Raw genomic sequence first — 21033 nt, forward strand, 5'->3', positions numbered from 1 at the left:
ATACCTTTTTGTAACTCCCCAATATTTTTTTTTTAGTAAGTTAAACAAAAACAATAATGTAATAAAAAAAAACAAAAGTTTGTGAAATAGAGAAATGATAATTATCGCTACGAATCCTATACTTACCGATTATTCCATTGTTATCATCCGGGTTTTCCCGATTTTTGCATGTTAAGGTTAGGAAATCTATTATTAGCGAACGAGGTTCACACTTGACCAGTCGTAGCAACGTAGCGTCTTAAAATACTATCATACCAATAGTAAAAACTTTAAAATTAAAAGATAAATAAACCATTTTTTTGTCAAAAATTTAAGACTATAAGAATTTAAAATGTTATGTTATGAATGATAAAGTAAGAGATGATGTTAGACAAATCTTTACTTACTTTTGACGGTAAAGGAATGTCCATTTTTAAACTTTTTATTATCCACTCGAGTTTTTACCATGACATTATTTTGTAATAACTCAAAAATTATTAATATTTATTAACGTGTAATTAATATGAAATTGAAGGATAAACACTACTGATAAGATCGTAAAATATCCGCAACACAATTGTATATCTGGTACGTTTCTACTGTATTAGCGATAGCTGTGATACTTAGACATGAATCATATTGTACATAACATTCTATTTTCCCAGTACAGTATATTCGCATAATCTCAATCACGAGTCGTATTTTTAAGGATTACATATAATGATTATAACCAAAAACGTTTCTATACGAAATCTTTATTATGTTATTTATTAACAATATCGTGAAAAAAATTTTTGTCGTTTTGTAAGTGCAGCTTAATTCTAACAATATTTCGATAAGAAATATAAAAAAGTTCAAATTATTATTAACACGGATAATTCCCAAGCTCTTCAAGCGACTTAAAAACAATTTTAATATCAAAACATTGCGCAACAACTGATTATCATTTAAAAATTTTTACAATTACTCCGGCTCCTAATTTTTATTAATATTTATGGAACCCAACTTGATAACTAACAATCTGTCAAATTTCACTAAATTATAAATAAAGACCCGACCAATGGTTTGGTTAAACAAAGATGAAATAATTTAAATTTAGAAACCAATTATTACAATTTAGCTATTCAAACATTTCAAAGCTTTTATATAGATTATGTATTATAAAACTCATTTCTTCAACACATAAATGTATTATCATTAAATTTGATGGTACTGTAGGTACTGTACAAATATATACAGTAGTTATTTCTTGTTAAGATCAAAGAAAAAGTCTACAGTTGGAGAGTTTATAAAATCTGAAAAATCCCGAGAACCTTTCAGGAAAAGGAAATGTAAGCATATGGCATTTTTCATCTTTGCGTTCAATTTTGACGTTTCTGATTAATAGACTTGCCTGGCTTACGTGTCCTTTATATACCATCTACATAGAGTAATGAATTTATAAGTGTATGCATCCATATAGACAAATAAGATAATTTAAGAAAAACAAACCTCATATATCCTCGACTTTTAGAACAAATGAACTCTCCTTGCCTGTCATTTTGAGAACTCGCAACATAGATTCATAGTCTTTCTTAATAAACTTTTTGTCATTTTCGCAAAACCACTTTTTCATGTGAGTGGATAAATCAATTATCCTCAAGGAGCCGTATCGCAATATAGCCTTTTTGATTGCCGTAAGTCTTTTCTTATTTTTTACTGTGTGTGCGTTTTCAGATATTTTTTCAGTATAGATATCACCGACGTTCTTTCCCGAAGGCAAAGTCCAAACTTTTGAGCTTGAAAGGACAAAATAAAGAGAGTCTTCTGGAGGTAAAGCCTCTTTATCATCGTCGCTATAGTCATTAGCTTCATTCGAAGGAATCCCATCATCGGTTTCATCACCTTCAGCATAATTTATAGGTGGTAGCTTCGTAATCTTCACACCGTCAGGTAACGTATTACCCTATAAAGAAAATAACTCAATTTACTCTTTTGTGAAAAATGTCTTTTTTTCAACCAAAAATCAAGTTATATGCTGACTCTTTTGCCTGATTTAGATTTCTTTTTGGATGGAGGCTTCTCTTCATGAAAGCGAACTCGCTTTGTTTGTTTTTATTTATCATAACCATATTCAAAGACAATATTCTGACCTTCATTCGATTTATTTCGATCGTAACGAATTGGTTGCGCTTTCCAGTTTCTGCTTTAACATCTGCAACAACATATCATCTAGTATCATCTAGTACTTCATAGGTAGATTCTTCAAGATGATCAAGATATTTTTCCTGGAAAGAGAATAAATATATTACTAATATTTTTCCTCATTGTATGAAACAGCAGAAATAAGGCTTGTCAGCACACCTACCTTTGAATTGTTGATCTTATTTCGCCTATTTAATTTCTCTACATCTTGCCAGAAATCATTAACCGCTTGGATATTTAGTATTTCCTATTCATGAAAAATAATATTGTTAATCGTCAAAACTCGCTTAATATTAATGGAATCTTAAATAAGGATTTTCATCTGATTTACTCTTCAAAAGTACTGCCATATCATCATAAATCTTCTTTTGCTCATCAGTTATATTTTCACAGAAATCTGTGATTGCTGAGCTATAATTTTCTTTATCTTCATTACTAACTATTTCAAAATTATTATCTTTTACAAATTTAAATAAAACTGATAATTGGAAATAATTGATTTGTCTTTGTGCGGAATGTTTAACTGCACCATTTCATTTTGTATCATATGATTTGCTATATTATTTATTTCTTCGATTGTTTCCTGATTTAAACCATTCATAACCGTTACTATTTTATTATGCATATCACTCTTTTGATCTGGATTGAATTCTCCACCAAACGAATAATCCTCTAATTGCACACCATAAATATTTGATACAGCATGCTGTGCTTCTTGCGACCTATCATATTTCTATTACCGTATTCTGAATTATACTCTTCAAGCGGATAATGCAATAATTCATCTTCATCATGTTTTACACGATTCAAATACTTATTTGCTTTCCTCTCCGGTTTTGCAATTCTTCCGCGATTAGTACTAACCCGATTATCAGCTTTTAGATTATTCAACTCGCTTTGGAGCGCCTCGAATTGACTTTTATAATGTTCTAATTCGTTCTGACGTTGATTTCCATTTCTCCTCCATCAATCATTTCTACTATTATTTGTCGAACTGGATGCCGCTGATTCTGTATCTGTGCCGAGTGCATTAAAGTCTAATCTTGCTTTTTTAGCACTTTTGTCATTGCTATTTTTTACAGGATCACTATAGACTCTGAACAAATAATTATTATTAATCATAATCAAACCATTCTTTAATTTTTCATTATTTACATTAAGTCTTTTGGCATAATTTAAAATAACGCTCAATATATTTTTTCCATGAACATTATTAACTTGAATAATATCTTTTCCTAAAGGTTTACTTTTTAAATGATTAAAATTTTCAATTATTTCATTAAATTCTTTTAATTTTAGATATTTAAGTAGTTGTTGTTGGTGAAGAAATTAATCGAACATCAATAAATAATACAATAAATATGAAAATTTCATGTTATCTGATGTTATTTCCCTGACAGCATTTTGGAAATTATAATCCTCTGTATCAGGATTCAAATCCTTTGCGGTCTTATTAATTATATCAATTATTTGATTACTTTTCATTATTGTGTTTATGCATTTGGAGTAAATTTCAACGTTTTTTTTGACAAAATCACATTCCTTTGATTTGACAGAATTGGATTCATTAGTGTCAGATGCATATTTTCTTTTATTTTTTTTATTGCTTTTTTTGGATACTATATTTTCGTAATACGTGTGCATTTCAAATCCAAGTATAAAATTTCGTATTAATTTTTGCCATCCAATTGTTTGATCATTTTTCCAATAATCTGTCAGATCTTCAATCAAACATTTTATTTGACCTTCAATTGTTGTTTGTTGTTCATTTCTTTTGTTAGTTTTAATGTAGTTTCATTTGATTCTAACCAAGTTAATCGTTGCTTGACTGTATCATCAGTTAGCATGACGGCATTAGCTAATAGTTCTGCAAGTACAGGTAGACCTTCGATATCGTACATAATAGTTTTTGCAATCGGATCATCTTCCTTATCTCGAGATATTTTTTCATTTTATTTCTTGTCATCAAATATTATTTTATACTTTTTCATTTTATCTCCAAACTTAATTTTGATATCTAAAGAGCTTTTAGGAAGTATGTAACCATGATTTTGCAATGCATAATAAGAAGACGCTAATACCGAAGGTACAATACGATGATTATTCGAACCTATACTATATTTATTTAATGTAGTAACTACAGTATTAAAGAATTGACGTGCATCAATATCATTAAGAAGCTCATTAATTGTTGCTGTCGTTTCATCAGGAATATCATTAATTGTTGCAAAAAATTTTTCGGGAGGCGGTGTTAAAGTCATCTTTTTTAAATTTAGGTTCGACAATTTATGATTTATTTAGATATTTATAGATTTTGATGCATTGTCATATTAATGTATTATATGAATTGTCAAAGAACTTTCTTAAAATAAACCACAAATTATGTAATTATACAAATTTTATACACAAGAATAATGATTCTTAAGTGATAATTACTAAAGAATATGTGTTCCGATCATCAATTATATATCAATTGTATTATTGAAACAATAGAGAAATGACTTTTAAATTAAATAAAGCAATTTTTTATCGATGAGATATTTTCTTTATAATTTTTGTAATCACGTCGTTTTAAATTATTAAAAAATTTATTATATTTACAAATTGATGCATGGTTGTGTTTCATTTCATTTGCTTTTCGTTGATATGGTAATTTATTTTCTTCTGACATTTGTCTCCACATATTTCCAATTATTTTTGAAATTTCGCGTGATGAACAATTTGAATTACTCATCCTCAGTTTTAAATTTTTCATTTCTAAATAAAATAAACGCATTTATTAAATCTATTCCATACATATAAAAGCATCAGAAATTTATCGACCGATTTTACTGCTTTTTCGTGATTTTTTAATAAAGATTATTCAATCAAAATTGGAATGTACTCGTTTGGTATTAGATAAATCGAATTATTTTGCATTTTATATTGTTCTAGCAACCAAAGAATTAGTGAGTTATTTATAATTTTATTAAATATAGTTTTTTAGAAAATTCAATGAATTTAATGAAAATACTAATAAAATATTTTGATTGACCATAAATTTACGTTTTTTATTGTAATTAAATTTAATTTTTTTATTGATAATACATGTATTATATATTATTGTAATTATTTTAGCTATTGCTTTAGCGACTAAATAATTAGTGAATTAATTATAATTTTATTACATAATACACATTATAATTTTTTAAAATTCAATGAATTTAATGAATATACTAATAAAATATTTTGAATGATCATAATTAACCCAAACAACGATTCACGTCGCGCGCTTGACAACAATATTTTATGGATCTACCACTGATCTACCTTACTAGCTCGAACTTCCGACACAATATCCCATCATTGAATATAGACTTATCATCTGCTACTTTTACTCGTTCTCAATCTAGATTAGATTATAGTTTATTTTATTTTAATATATAACCTCTTCGATTCTTCAAATGTCCTTTTCTTCTTTTTTTCCTTCTTTTTCTGGTTCCTTTTAATTTGTTCCAAATAGTAGTAATCGAAATCTGGCGGAATGAATATCAATGATTTGGCTTTTAGATAGTTTATTTTTGTTTTCTTTGTATACAAATTATTATTAATGTAACTGATTTTGATAACCACTCTTTAGAAATAAAATAAATAAAATCATTCGTACTACTAATTTCTGCGATAATGATGCAGTTAGCCAAAAACGGAGTCGAATTCCTGATTGCCGATCAATCGCAGAAAATTCTCTTGACGATCTACGCCTGAGCCGGGTCCGCATTATATAACTGCGTACAGCTCATTGTAAAAAAAATTTTCACTATATATGTATTTCTGGGCTCTATTATTATTAAAACTAAAGAGGCAGGTCTTGAATCAATTATAATTAATTGTTTCTTTTTAAAGAAAACAAGCAAACTGTTACACATACAGTTGAAACATGAGTCATCTTACATAGTACACCTGAATTGTGTGTCAGATCGGTGCAGCAATTTTCGAAAATTGTAAAATTAAGTTTATTAGTTAACAATAAAAAGCATCAAAATTCTTCAGTAAGTGTATTTTTAGCTGTTCTGCAAGTTTACTTAAAGGATGGAAGGAGGTTCTGAATACCGTTTTTGACTTTATATATGAAAAACTAAAAAAGTCGTCTTTGTCGATCATTTCTAAAAATGGTTAGGATGATTTTAACAAAAAAAGCAACTCCGAAAACCGCCCTTGATTCTTTGCATAACAGGCAAAAAAATACGTAATTTTCCTATAATCTAAAGCTTATATATATTGAGAAATTTCCTTTTTGTAAAATTTTTTGCGCCACAGTTGGTCAGCCGCACTACCAAATCTGGCACACAATTCAGACGCTAATATATATATATTGGCTAATTTTAGCATCAACCGGCTTAACAAATTTTTAATCCTAAATAAAGATACAACTTTCTTAACAATGATTCAAAAATTTTTGAAAGAATTATCAGATGATTATGAAAATCTTTTTGAAACTGAAATAGGATATGATGTTATTATTTACGCGGGAGATGAATCAAATGTTAAAGAAATTCATGCTCACTCAAATATTTTATGCACTAGGTCAAAATATTTTCGTACAGCATTTTCTAATGGATGGGCTATAAAAAAAGATGGAAAATTTGTTTTCAGAAAATCAAATATTCAACCTCATTTATTTGACATCATTCTTAGGTAATAATCATTATTTATTAATGAAATTTTGACATTTCATATCTTTATATAAAATTATTAAATATTTTTATTTATTCCATAATAATCTTTAGGTTTATTTACAGTGGAAATATCGAATTAAAAAATTTACACGGTCCAGATATATTGAATTTGTTGATAGCTGTGGATGAACTTAATATCCAACAATTAATTTCTCATATTCAAGCATATTTGATTAAATATCGAACTGAACTTTTGCATCAAAATCCATTTTGTATTCTTGAAATTGTCTATCAACATGAGACATTTACAAATTTACGTGATTTTTGTCTTGAAAAGATCTGTGAAGATCCTAAAATTTTATTTAATTCCGATAAATTTGTTAATTTACAAGCACCCTTGTTGGAATTATTTCTAAAAAGAAATGATTTATTCATGGATGAAATTGAAGTTTGGGAAAGTTTATTGAAATGGTGTTTAGCTCAGCTAATTATGGAAAATGACCCAACAAAATGGAACAAAGATGATATGACAAGAATTGAGAGGTTATTACACAAGTTTATTCCACTAATTAGATTTTATGATATTGGACCTACAGATTTCTTTTATAAAGTTTACAATTATAAAGATATCTTACCACAAGACTTAATTAATGATCTTTTAGAATTTCATGTTGTTCCTAACATGAAACCTAAAATTAATGTACCCCCACCAAGAAAACGAATTTTAAATCTTAATCTTGATTCAAACATAATTCAATTAAATCATATTCCTCTTTTTGCTTCATGGATTGATAGAAAAGAATCTTCATATTACAATAACAAAAATATTCCTTATGATTTCAAATTGTTATATAATTCAGATCGGGATGGATTTAACGCTGAATCATTTCATAAAAATTGTGATAATAAAGGAGCTACTATTTGGGTAGCAAAAATTCGAGGTTCAACACAATTAATTGGAGGATATAATCCACTAGATTGGAATGGATATGGTTTTAAATATACAACAAATAGTTTTCTATTTAACATTAAAGATGGAAATGATATTTCTACTGCAAAATTAGGTTACGTTAAAAAACCAGATGAGGCTATTTATTGTTATTATAACCAAGGTCCACATATGGGTTATTTTTACTGCAAACACAATAATGAATGGACAAATAATGATAGAAATGCTACTTGCTATCCTAATATAGGTATTCCATCTTTAAATTTTAGAGTAGAGAATTATGAAGTATTTCAAATAATTAAAAAATAGAAAAATATACTGTAAATGTATAATTTTATTAACCTTCTTCTTAAATTTACCTAAAAACATCAGGCATTTAGATTCAAATTCAGTATAAAAATAGATTTATTATAAATTAGAATTATATATTGATTTATATTATTTTTTATTTCTATTATTATTTATTATTTATAAATTTTAAAAGAAAAAATTTTAACTTCAAGATTGACCAAAATAAAAATAATTACTATTATTAATAAATGTTTAAAACCAATCAATCAACCCAATTATAGTAGATTAAGAAACACCAAAATAAAAAAAAAATTACACATCACTGTGAAAAATAATTACTATTATTAAATGTTTAAAACCAATCAAACTTTGGTTTCAAAAAAACCAATTATAATAATAAATTGTTTCTTTTTTAAAGAAATTAAAGAAACAAGAAAACTGCAGTTGACACGTAGACCTATCATAAAATTAATATATAAGGTTAATTTTTAGCCATATAGACAGGTTGGCAAATTTTTTTCTCTCTAAAATATAAACATACAGCTTTCTTAACGATGTCAAAATTTTTTGAAAAATTATCAAATGATTATGAAAAAATTTTTAATACTGAAATAGGATATGATGTTATTATTTATGCAGGAAGTGAACCAAATGTTAAAGAAATCCATGCTTACTCAATCATTTTAAGCGCCAGATCAGAATATTTTCGTGTAGCATTTTCTAATAAATGGGCTGAAAAAAAAGATGGAAAATTTATTTTCAGGAAACCAAATATTTCTCCTCGCTTATTTAATATCATTCTTAGGTAATAAATATTATTTATTATGATAAAGTTTTGACATCTTATATTTTTTAATAAATATTTTTGATTATTCCCATTATGTTTAGGTTTATTTATAGTGGAAATATTGAATTGAAAAATTTACAAGGACCTGATGTATTGGAATTGTTGGTAGCTGTGGATGAACTTAATATCCAACAATTAATTTCTCATGCTCAAGAATATTTGATTAAACATCAAACTGAATTTTTGATGCAAAATCTAACTGGTCTTCTTGAAACTGTCTATCATCAGCATGAAAAATTTACAGATTTATGGAATTTTTTTCTTGAAAATATTTGTGAAGAACCTAGAATTTTATTTAATTCTAATAAATTTGTTAATTTAAAAGCATCTTTATTGGAATTATTGCTAAAAAGAGATTATTTAAACATGGATGAAATTGAGATTTGGGAAAGTCTATTGAAATGGTGTTTTGCTCAGAATATAGAATATGACCCAACAAAATTTGGTAAAGATGACATTACAAATATTGAGAGATCATTATATAGATTTATTCCATTAATTAGATTTTATGATATTGAACCTACAGATTTCTTTTATAAAGTTTATAATTATAAAGATATCTTACCACAAGACTTGATTCATGATCTTTTAGAATTTCATATTGTTCCTGACATAAAACCTAAAACTAATGTAGCAACTCCAAGAAAGTCAAAACTTGGTTCAACTTTAATTCAATCAAATCATGCTGCTTTATTTGCTTCATGGATTGATAGAAAAGATTCCTCCTATAACAAAAATGAAATCCCTTATGGATTTAAATTATTATATCATTCAGGTCAGGATGGATTTAATGCTGAATCATTTCATAGAAATTGTGATAATAAAGGAGCTACTATTTGGGTAGCAAAAATTCAAGATTCAAAACAATTAATTGGAGGATATAATCCACTAGATTGGAATGGACATGGTTCTAAATATACAGCAGATAGTTTTCTATTTAACTTTACAGATGGAAATAATATTTCTACTGCAAAATTAGGTTACGTTAAAAAACCAAATGACGCTATTTATTGTTATAATAACCAAGGTCCACATATGGGTATTTTCATATGTTATGGTAACAACGAATGGAAAAATCATGATCATAATGCTACTTACTATCCTGATATAGGCATTCCAAATACTTTAAATACTCCTTATCTTGAAGTAGAGGATTATGAAGTATTTCAAGTAATTAAAAAATAGAAAAAGCACTAAATTAAATTGAATTTAAATTTTTAAAAATATCTGATATTCTTAAAGATTCGGAATTAGCAAATTATAAATATGTAAGATGAATTTAAAATTATATATTCATATTCATATATTATTGTAATTTTTTATTTTCAGTTATTTGTTATTGATATTAAATTAATATGAATTTTTAAAAAGGATAACATATTATGTACGAATAAAAATCATTAGTACAATTAACCTCACAAACGGACCACGTGATATTTACGGCAATTCCTTCTGTGGATAGTTTATAGCTCGTTTGCTTATTATTTTATATATATATATTGTAGGTTGATTCGGGATAGCGGTGGAAACGGGATTGACCAATCACATGTCATCACGTGATTACCGATCCTACTTATGCATGTCGCCGATCTTACTGTAGGTGATTTATTTATATTGTGGTGATCACGAAACCAAATCCACATACAACATACAGTATATACGAAAAAAGCAATAATGCATTCCGTAATTTTTTAACCATTTTATTATAACAGTCATCAAATCCATTAAAAGTGCATTAACATTTACGCTTAAATCCGCTTTCACCTTATTATATTAGCCGTAAAACGTAACGATTATGAATTATAATTCGGAACAAACCGAAAGAGGTAGATGTTTGACTACTTTTTTACATATGTCTGTTAATGAGTCCCACTACTTCAACACATTAAAATACTCGAAGAATATAGTAATTTAATTCATGAGTGTCATATTTTTGTAGAATTTATTGGTTTAGAAAACTAAAATATAATTTCTTAAAAATATTAAGTAAATGGATTTATTATGTGTATTATTATAATTTTGGTCAGTATCGAGTCATAGCATTTATCGCGTCAATAAAATTTTTAGTGATTCAGAAATTTACCAGTCAGATTAATTATTTTGACCTTCAAATTCATGTTTTTTAAAGGTAAAAAAAAGCCAAAAATAATTTCATTATTTAATATTTATTGTTAGTTTTTTTCAATTCGTAATAACTTTTCTCTTTTTCATACCAAATATCAAAATATCAACTCAGTAGTTAATATCCAAAATTTACGATAGATAGCTGATTTACAATGTAGACATCTACTTTATAGTAATATTGAACTGAAAGAATTATACGACGCGTCCAGTTGACTTACAATGTGTAAGAGGACACATACGTTACATTTTTGCTGGCCATGATCTCACATTTATCTCCTTGACTTTCTCTACCAGACAATGTTAGATTTACCAGCCAACGAATAATTTCTGGCGAATACGATATTTCTTTGAGTTTTTTCATAAAATTAGAGTCTCGTTTAGAGATCGATGTAGTAATCATATTTTTTAAGGTCATCTATTAAAAACTTCTCTTCCCGGAGTGGATAATATGATGTAAACAGGGTAAAGCTAAATAAGCAAACGAGCATGATACTATATGGTATCATTATGTGCAAGTCGGGAAAACCTGCATTGTTACTTACAATATTTACCAATATAAAGTGCAGCTGTATAAATTTTCGACTGAGGCATTGAGCTTAACGTAATCTTATTTCTGATACTGTATATATCATATAAATATACTGTAATTCTTAGAATTGACTACCACCTTTTTGCCTGCTATGCGAAGGATCATAGTGAGACCCTTGGTAAAATGATGAGATCAGTAATAGGTAAAGAGTTAAGAGGTTAGAGAATGGGAGAGATGTTTAAAAAAAAATAAGAAATATGATCAAGATTTTTTCACGGATAAAGCTCATGAACGTGATATATGACAACAAAATAATTGTTTATACAACATATCGTTAGATATTAAAATTAGTATAAAAATTAATAGCTTGAAAGCTTGTACTGTATATTAAATGAATGTTTTTTTTTTAAGACTCGATCAATTCATTCTTAATATTACGTAATTTTCTTTACGCAAACTATCGAGTATGATTTTTTTTGACTCGATCAATTCATTCTTAATATTACGTAATTTTCTTTACGAGCTAGAGTATAATAAGAGCGATTAAATTTTGTTTAAAGCAGGAATTTATACATATAATTTAGAGTCATAAGAAACCATATACGTTAAATGATTCGTCTAATTAGAGTAAATATGACTCGAGTTCCACAAGATTAGTCGCACTGGCACGGTCGGGCAATCGTTGTGGGGCAAAGGGTATGTCGGAAAAAGGTTGTCGGGAAGTTGATCCGACATCGAATTAATTATTTACCCAAGGATCAGCAAATTTAATCCCAGTTTAATATTATTCTAAATTTGACTAATTGCAATTAGTAATATTAAACAGTTAAACATTTAATTATCTATTTTGTATTGATCCGACCCTTCCACAAGGAAATGATGTGATTTCTAGCCCTCTCCTTATTAACTGCGACTTTAGAAACTATCATATAATATACTTCCAACAATTTTTTTTTGTACTGTATGTATTAAAATAATTCGCAATGTTATACAGTAGTTGCGTTATTAATGATTTATTTATAAAAGCATTTATATAATTTAATTTATTAGTTTACATTTGTCCATTTGTCAAACAATTGGTAATTCCAATATATATGTTATTTATTTGTTTAAAAGTTATTGAAACGCTGAACGAATTTTTAAAGTTCTTATCAATAATTTTTATATAAATCACATGTCGGTCATTTTACATTAACGTTAAATGAAGTTCGATTAAGTGACTAACACAAATATAGATGGACTGAGGGTTTTACAAATTGGTCTTTTTTTAAAAAGAAAAAAATTATTTTGTATAAATACTAAAACGTGATAGTTATCCGGTATCACGTGATTTTTTATAATTAAAATGGTTGTTATAAATCGTGTATCAGGCAAAAATCGAAATATTACAAATCCACGTAATACCGGATAAATCACTTATTCGGCCGAATAAGTGATTTATCCGGTGTAACCATTAACCTTTTTTTTAAATATCATCATCAATTATAACTATTAAAATATCACGAATTTTTGACCTATTCTAGAAATATTGAAATCATTGTTTAATTATTACCTTTCAGAAAATTGTAAATGCCTTTATTGTATATAAATGTCATCCAAATTTTTGGATTTATATGTCGTGTACAAAATATTCAGCGTATGGAAGTGTTACCGCAAAAAAGATTATTTGTCCAACCTATTTTAGGAAACATCAATTCATTTCCTGTAGAAAAAGCGATAAATTCATTTGGATTTTTAGCCTCAAACCTCATTATTCCAAAATTATTAATGTACTATCCACTTTTTCAATAGCTAAAATTATGACAAAAATATTGTCAATTTTTAACTTTAAATTAATCATTAGATCTTATATAGATTACCATATACAGTATAAAAGCGGATCTCGTGATCTATGAACTATTTATGATTCAAAATATTGGTCTAGCAGTGGTCTAGCCATGTGATTTGATCATCATGTTTGGCAACAAATTTATGAAAATCCGCAAATCTGTCCAATGTCATACACTGCCTATTCCGGTTTTGTAACCTGTATTCTTTTAAAGTTTTCCTGTCTTGTTGCCATTTTTTGTATTTTTGCTTTGTAAACCCCTATCCGATTATACCCATTTTTCTTTATAAATAACGAATCATTTTCTTTTTTTTGTCAAACTGTCAGTTTTTTTGAAATGCGTTAAACTCCTTCCCATTTCAATAAATTAAAAATATTTTTTTCTTCTTATTGTACTAGTAGTATCATTAGAAAAAAAAATAGACAAAATGTTATCAATATACGACTTACTCGTATTCTTCTTTAGTGTGATCTTGGACCAATTTTTTAGAGAAATTAAATCACGAGGATCTCATAAAATTCCTACGGAGGGTCCTGTGATTTTTGTTGCTGCACCTCATGCGAATCAGGTAAATAATACTTTATTGCTTTATTGTTTAATTGTTAATCAATTTTTCGTATCATACTTATACCATTGTTTCTTTAATTTTAGTTTGTTGATCCACTAGTTTTGATGAGGAATGCTAATCGTAGAATTTCATTTTTAATCGCCGAGAAATCCATGAAGCGTAAATATGTAGGATCAATGGCTCGTGCGTCTAATGCGAGTAAGTTGTTAAAATCTTTGTTAATAATTAATTATTTTAATTATTTAAACCAATTTAAATTTAATTTTTAATTTTTAAAATAATTATGTAGTTCCCGTAGCGAGACCACAAGATTTAGCTAAGCAGGGAATAGGAAAAATTTGTTTAAATGATAGAATAAACGAACCTTTACGTATTACAGGGATCGGAACCGAATTCACAAAGCAATTAGAAGTTGGTTCTCAAATTGCACTTCCTAATGATCGTGGTTCATCTGAAGTTGTTAGTATAATTTCAGATACCGAATTAGTAATCAAAAAAGAATTTAAAGATTTGAAAGCTCTAGAAATGTTGACTAAACCTGAAGGAACTCCATTTAAATGTTTGCCTCATGTTGATCAAAGTCAGGTTTATGATGCCGTCTTCAAGACATTAAATGCAGGAAATTGTATTGGAATATTTCCTGAAGGTGGGAGTCATGATAGAACAGAAATTTTACCATTGAAAGGTACGAGAGAATATTTTTTATCATTGTGATTTAATATTATTATTTCTTGAATATAATGTATTATTTATTTTATATAGCTGGTGTCACAATTATGGCTCTTGGTGCAATGGCTGCAAACCCAAATTTAGATGTTAAAATAGTACCATGCGGTAAGATTAATATTGATTTGAATATTCAATTCTGTTAAATATTTATAATAGTTAAACATTGATCCTTTTATTAATTAGGTCTAAATTATTTTCATGCTCATTCTTTCCGTTCACGAGCTGTTGTTGAATTCGGTTCGCCTATTTCAATACCAAATGATCTTGTTGAAAAGTATCGTAAAGGTGGAACTGAAAAGAGAGAAGCATGTGGAAAATTATTAGATTGTATTTACACGGCATTAAGATCTGTTACAGTGAATACACCAGATTACGAAACTTTGATGGTATTATATATATATATATAGCATATATTTACGATTAAAAAACCGTACTAATATGTACTGATATCATTTTATTTAGGCTATACAAGCTGCACGACGTTTATATCGACCTGAACATCATAAGCTTGAATTATCAGATGTTATTGAATTGAATCGTCGTTTTGTTGAGGGTTATATGAAATTTAAGGATGATTCACGTGTACAAGAAATGAATAACAAAATAATGATCTATAATCAATTATTAATATATCATGGATTAAGGGATCATCAAGTTAACAGAACGGGACTTGGAAAAGGAAGGGCTTTCGCTTTATTTGTATACAGACTTCTTCTTTTAACAGTATGGGTTGTAATTGGCTCACCTGGGTAATTATTATATTATTGTTTTTATTTGTATAAAATATGAAATTTAATTATTTATTCAACTTTCTTATATTTAATTTACAATTTATAGCTTTATAATGAATATTCCATTAATTATGATAACTCGCGTCATATCAGCAAAGAAGCAAAAAGGTTAGATTTAAAAAAAATCATTAATTTTTTGAATTTATTCGGTCAGAACTTTCTTAAATTTTTTAAAAAAAATTATTATTTATTACAGAGGCTTTAAAGGCATCTACTGTTAAAATAGCTGGTCGTGACGTATTAGCAACTTGGAAACTTCTTGTTGCTTTAGTTGTCACCCCTATATTATATGGGTTCTATACATTTATAACATTATGGTTAATCTACAAATATGATTTGGAAAGATTACAATTTGGTTGGTGGACTCCTATAATTGTATACCTAATGTTCTATTTAGTTAGCAACTTTACAATGCATTTAGCTGATTCTGGATTCGATGTATACAGGTTAGCTACTTTATTCTTACATATCTATTGTACAAAAAAAAGAAGCCTTTTTAATAAAAAAATCAAATTTTTTTTAGGTCACTTCGCCCACTTTTCTTATCACTCTTGCCATGGTCACAATCATCTATTCAAAATCTTCGTGCAGCACGTGAACAACTTTCTCATGACCTTACAAATCTTATCAATGAACTCGGACCTAGAATGTACCCAAATTTTGGTAATTCGCGTATTGTAAAAGAATTTAGGGATCGATCACCTTCTCCATCAAGACCATCATCATCACTACGATTATTCCCACTAAGTGATTGGCTTGATGATAAAGTTTTTGATTGGTCAAGAGCAGATGATTCTGATTATGATGATGTATTCTTTTTCCTTGATCAACAGAATAAAAATGTAGTAGGAAAGAGCAGAGGTTCATCAGGACGTAATAGTTCTGTAACTCGTAGCAGAGCAAATTCTACTGGATCATGTGATGGGTATAATAGTAGTAATTTAGCATTCACAGAGGTGAATAAAAGACCTGCCTCGGTATCATCAGTACCTAAAGTACCTAAAGTTCAAGTAAATGATTTTGATGAAGATCCAGGATATCATGGAGATAAAGAGATTGAATCTAAAAAAAGTGTATAAAGTTAAATGAAGAAAGGGGGACGTATTAGTAGATTAGTAATAGTATTTACACAGTCTAAAATTGAAATTAAAGTGTTTTAATCAATAATCTTAAAAATTAGGAGATGCATATTAAAGAGAAAAATAAAACTTTCGCAATTTATCTCACAATACTTAGATATTATTATGTATTAGCGTTTTTTTCTATAGATACTTATAATTGTGCAAAGCAACGAGATTTTTAATTTGAAATATAATAAATACATTCGTTTAAAAGTAAGAAAATGCGTGTAAATTTTAGTTGAAACATTAGAGACAATGACATGCTTAAAATAACATCTTCAATAGATAGATTGATAATAGTAATTCTCGCGTAAAAATTTAAAAATTTATTATATCTGTTACGACATGATTAATATAAAAAGTGAATTTAATAATGTAATCACGAGAAAATAACTATGAATAATAAAAGGAGAATCAGTAAAAGAAAAAAAGAAAATCTTTAAATCTGCAAAAGGAATAAAGAGTTCACCCAAATATTTAAAATACAAAGTAATAAGAAAACCCCACTAAAAAAAAATCATGATATAAAAGTAAAGAAATTTCTTTTTAATTCAAATATTCAACCTTCATAACGTTCACAAAATGATGATAATCCAAACATCGTCTCCAGTCGTTCGTTCCGTTGAGAGTATTTTGATCATAGATGATCTTACTTTTTATCATCACTTTTTGGTTGATTCTTTGGGTTTTCAGGTGCATCTTTCCAACGTTTAGCAACCATCACAAAAGCATCTTTATGAAGTATAGTTGGATGTTCTTCTTTTACTTTAACGAGTTCAGATTTCATAAATTTATTATATGGTCCCATTTTCTTTCTGCTACTTTTTTTTACTTTAGGCATTTTTGTAATGATTTTTTTGTGTATAAAAGTTATGTGTAAGTTGAAACTTTTTTTTTTTTTTCTTGAATATTAAAGTCGCGTTATTAGAAGAGAGAGAGTTTTTTTGTACTGAAGTAAAAAAATTCTTTTTGGTTATTTATATATGATTGATATTAAATCATAATGATACCGTGATACCGTGTATTTTTATATATACGCGTTCAAGAAAATTTTTTTTTTAATAGATGATAATTATGGGACAGCGGCGGAGTTATACAAAGCATATGATTAATGACTATATGAGGTGTTTATTACCTCTATGAAAAATACTAGAAATATTTGTATTAATCAGCAAAAGTTCTTTTATAATACTATTAAGGGAGTATATTATTTGTAGTATATCACAAGACTTACTAATATTGCCTAATATAGTCTAAGACCATACCGGTTATTCCCACGTCCACTAAAATATTGTAATACCTAATTTTTTTTTTTTAATTAATAATGTTTAGTTCTCGATTCCTAGATATGAGAAATAAATTAATTTTTTTAACAACTTCTTTGTCGTAAAAAAAAAAAGGATAGCCAGCTTTTTTGATCATGTAAACTATTACTTATTTCCTCATTCATCGATTCACATTCTCAAGCGATTTTAAAATAACAATTTCACGTAATAATTATTTCATCAAATAATAAAATTATTGAATTTAAATATGATCGAGAAAATATATTTATTATTTCTTATTGAATACTTGATAGTTGATTCAATTCTTAACTTCTAATTTCGTATCTTTACATAATTTATTTTATTTATTTTCTTTTTTTTTAAAAAAAATAGTAACGCGCTTTATTAATTATCTGTGATCAAAGATCATAATTAAATACAAAAGCACTTAGACTCCTAGAGTGAAGAAAGAAAATCTTTCTACCCCCTATAATTAAGTTTATTCTATCTAAATAATCAAATTTAAGATCTAACTATATTGTGTAAAATCTAAAATTATTGTTTTACTACGCTACTATTCTAGATTTTAATGTTTTTTGATTTTTAATATTTTCTATGTTTACTAATTTTAAAACTAATCTAAAAACAAAAACAAAATTGTGAAAAATAAAAATAATAAAATTTTAAAACATTAAGAAAAAATCCTAAAAACTACACTTTTGATGGAAATACCCAAAATGTCGTCCAAAAACTTCATCTTTTGTCCGGTAATCTTCGGTCAGATCCAAGTGTTGGCCCAAGAGTTTCTTCTCAAATTTGTAAAAACTTAAAGGACGAATTTGTTTATTCGCTATCGGAATCTTCCCTTCGTCCCTGCGTCTTTACATAATTTATTTGAAAATAATCCAATTTAACATTATTTATAATGGATTAGTTGAGTGTGCTTGTCAAGTTGAAGATCCCAAAATATATTTAATGAAAAAATTACGTAGTTATTTTTATCAAAATACTCATTTCCCGTTACAAAAATTAACAAGAGTGATAAGGATGCTTAATTATTCTTAAATGTTAGCGGTACATAATGCAAAATTCAAGAATCTTTGCTCTCTTCATTATATCGTATTTCAGAATTTTTATTATGGATTGCGTGGATACATCAGGTGATAATTCACATGATATTCAATTTTACACACCAACAAATCAAGTAAATTTTCTATATAATTTCTATCTTTCTAAATCCACTAAATCCATCATTTGAGCTTTAACCATCCAACTACTCGCGCATCAAGTTTTGGTAATCATTTCTTGAAGCACCCTCTTTATCTCTTCTTTATCTCTTATTTTATACGCATAACCTGAAATGATCATGGCGGAATATAACTGATAAAAATGGTTCATAAATTAATAAATTTTTTGTTTCCCCTCTCAAACAAAATGAATAATAATAAAATAATAGTACATACCGATAAAATGATCGAAATGAAAGCATATAAAATAATATTTTGTATGATATCAAAATATTTTTGATTACATACATAACCTAAATCTTGACATTTATCCGAGATCGTACGTGTATAATAATATTCATGATTACATAAATGATTTAAATTTTGACATTCTTCCAAGACTTTTGATCCATGAAATACAATTTCGACAATTGTTAAAATATTTGTACCTACAACATTACTTTTTGCAATAACACACGCTAATTTAGAATATAAAAATAACATCATGGATTTATTCTATAATTTTAAGATTTAATTTTAAATATTATTAATATTATTAATATTATTATGATCATTAAAAAAAAAACAAAAATAATGCTTTTTTTATTTATTACATTATACATTACCGCACAATTTATAATCAATAATCCAAATATTGCTCCGATTATCATTAATCCATAGATAATAAAAATTGGAATGAGATAAACATGATTTATCGCTGATTTTTAAAATAAAACGGTTAAAAGATAATTTTATATATAGCGTATATAATATATATATATTTATACTTTTTTTTAAAAAAAAAAACTGGAGAGAGCTTACCAATTTCTATATTTGATAAATTGAGTTTTAATGAATACTCTATAGCTTTTTTGATTATGAAAATTCCTTGAACCTTTTTTTTAAATTTTTTTTTAAAGATTTTTTTTTAAAAAAAAAAAAATTTTATTAAATTTATTAAATAAAAAAAAACGCGTAAAAATTATATTAAAGATAATCGATAAAAAAAAAATTTTTTTTTTACTTACAAGCCATAATAATGTTACAATCATAACATTAGCTTTTGATGGCGTACAAAAATAACGTTTAACCATTCCTACGAACATTTTATTTTCCCTTTTTATTTTTTTTGTTTCAAAGATTTCGTTTTATAATATTAAAGCTGAACGAACATTAAAAAGAAATAATTTAAATTCAACATTATATATAAAAATTCAAAAAAGGTTTTATCTATAATTGGCCATCAAACTTTTAAAACATTTCCATACAAAGGAAGTGCGCAGATGAAATCGAGTTAAATTAAGGGGTCCAATCAAAAAAATTTTTTAGTTTCACGCTGCACGTGACTACGAATTTCGACTTACTAAATTACTAACTAATAAATGAGCGGGAAACCAGATCATAGTTCACACAAACATCTATTCAGCCAATTCTCACGCTAAAAACCCTGGCTTTCAATGCTTATAGATATTCGCACACCTTGCCAAACACGATATTTTACAGGATTTGGTTGGATAGAGGTTACTAACAATCAGTCACCAATTACTACTTGCACGACTTTCACAGACATCACTTTTATCAAAGTGAAAGCACATTCCGACAACCAATTCAACGATTTAGCAAATTCTCCCGCAAAACAAGGCGTTCACTTCCGCCCATTTACATAAACCCGAAATGCATTTCGGACGCTTTATATAACCTCTTTTTGGGACAATATTGGCCCTGTAGATCGTGACATTAGAAGATAGTGCAAATCGATCACTGAAGCTTATACCTTTGCTGATTTCTTAAAAACAAACTTATACAACCGTTTTTGAACAATTCAGAACCTCCGATATTAATTGGACCTTCACGGAAAAATGACTGAAATTTAATCACACGAATGATGATAATTGAAATCCTAAATCATATCTCATCTTGTGGCGACATCCAATAAAGGCACTGGA

The 21033-nt window shown here is 27.3% G+C and overlaps 5 protein-coding genes across 5 annotated transcripts; 2 read left to right on the forward strand and 3 right to left on the reverse strand.

Moving 5' to 3' along the window:
- Positions 1-1471: 1471 nt before the first annotated feature.
- Positions 1472-4064, reverse strand: OCT59_016852 (uncharacterized protein; the record flags this gene model as incomplete). Its single annotated transcript, XM_066145962.1, has 8 exons — positions 1472-1924; positions 2208-2246; positions 2327-2410; positions 2508-2620; positions 2904-3092; positions 3159-3409; positions 3503-3612; positions 3909-4064. 8 exons carry the CDS (start codon positions 4062-4064, stop codon positions 1472-1474), a joined length of 1395 nt encoding a protein of 464 aa, XP_066003696.1.
- Positions 4065-4115: 51 nt separating this feature from the next.
- OCT59_016853 (uncharacterized protein) lies at positions 4116-4424 on the reverse strand (the record flags this gene model as incomplete). Its single annotated transcript, XM_066145963.1, has 1 exon — positions 4116-4424. The coding sequence occupies one exon, from the start codon at positions 4422-4424 to the stop codon at positions 4116-4118; it is 309 nt and encodes a 102-aa protein (XP_066003697.1).
- Positions 4425-13662: 9238 nt separating this feature from the next.
- On the forward strand, positions 13663-17769 carry OCT59_016854 (uncharacterized protein). The gene is made up of 9 exons (XM_025317539.2): positions 13663-13955; positions 14039-14153; positions 14245-14640; positions 14718-14789; positions 14868-15070; positions 15147-15433; positions 15522-15583; positions 15672-15921; positions 15999-17769. Exons 1-9 carry the CDS (start codon positions 13815-13817, stop codon positions 16552-16554), a joined length of 2082 nt encoding a protein of 693 aa, XP_025178139.1. The 5' UTR covers positions 13663-13814; the 3' UTR covers positions 16555-17769.
- A 1194-nt stretch (positions 17770-18963) lies between these two features.
- OCT59_016855 (uncharacterized protein) lies at positions 18964-20262 on the reverse strand. Its single transcript, XM_066145964.1, has 5 exons — positions 20116-20262; positions 19910-19982; positions 19714-19805; positions 19325-19603; positions 18964-19241 (listed from the first exon to the last, which is right to left on the reverse strand). Exons 1-5 carry the CDS (start codon positions 20191-20193, stop codon positions 19146-19148), a joined length of 618 nt encoding a protein of 205 aa, XP_066003698.1. The 5' UTR covers positions 20194-20262; the 3' UTR covers positions 18964-19145.
- A 282-nt stretch (positions 20263-20544) lies between these two features.
- Positions 20545-20754, forward strand: OCT59_016856 (uncharacterized protein; the record flags this gene model as incomplete). Its single annotated transcript, XM_066145965.1, has 1 exon — positions 20545-20754. One exon carries the CDS (start codon positions 20545-20547, stop codon positions 20752-20754), a length of 210 nt encoding a protein of 69 aa, XP_066003699.1.
- Positions 20755-21033: the final 279 nt, after the last annotated feature.

Source organism: Rhizophagus irregularis, chromosome 25 (genome assembly GCF_026210795.1).
Source record: "Rhizophagus irregularis chromosome 25, complete sequence".
NCBI lineage: Eukaryota > Fungi > Glomeromycota > Glomeromycetes > Glomerales > Glomeraceae > Rhizophagus > Rhizophagus irregularis.

Coding starts and splice junctions, on each gene's coding strand:
- OCT59_016854 (XM_025317539.2), top strand. CDS start 13,815: ATGTTATCAATATACGACTTACTCGTATTCTTCTTTAGTGTGATCTTG. Junction 14,641..14,717: donor AGAAATTTTACCATTGAAAG/GTACGAGAGAAT, acceptor TATTTTATATAG/CTGGTGTCACAATTATGGCT. Junction 15,071..15,146: donor CAGATTACGAAACTTTGATG/GTATTATATATA, acceptor CATTTTATTTAG/GCTATACAAGCTGCACGACG.
- OCT59_016855 (XM_066145964.1), bottom strand. CDS start 20,193: ATGTTCGTAGGAATGGTTAAACGTTATTTTTGTACGCCATCAAAAGCT. Junction 19,806..19,909: donor TTTATCAAATATAGAAATTG/GTAAGCTCTCTC, acceptor TTTAAAAATCAG/CGATAAATCATGTTTATCTC. Junction 19,604..19,713: donor TATTGATTATAAATTGTGCG/GTAATGTATAAT, acceptor TTAAAATTATAG/AATAAATCCATGATGTTATT.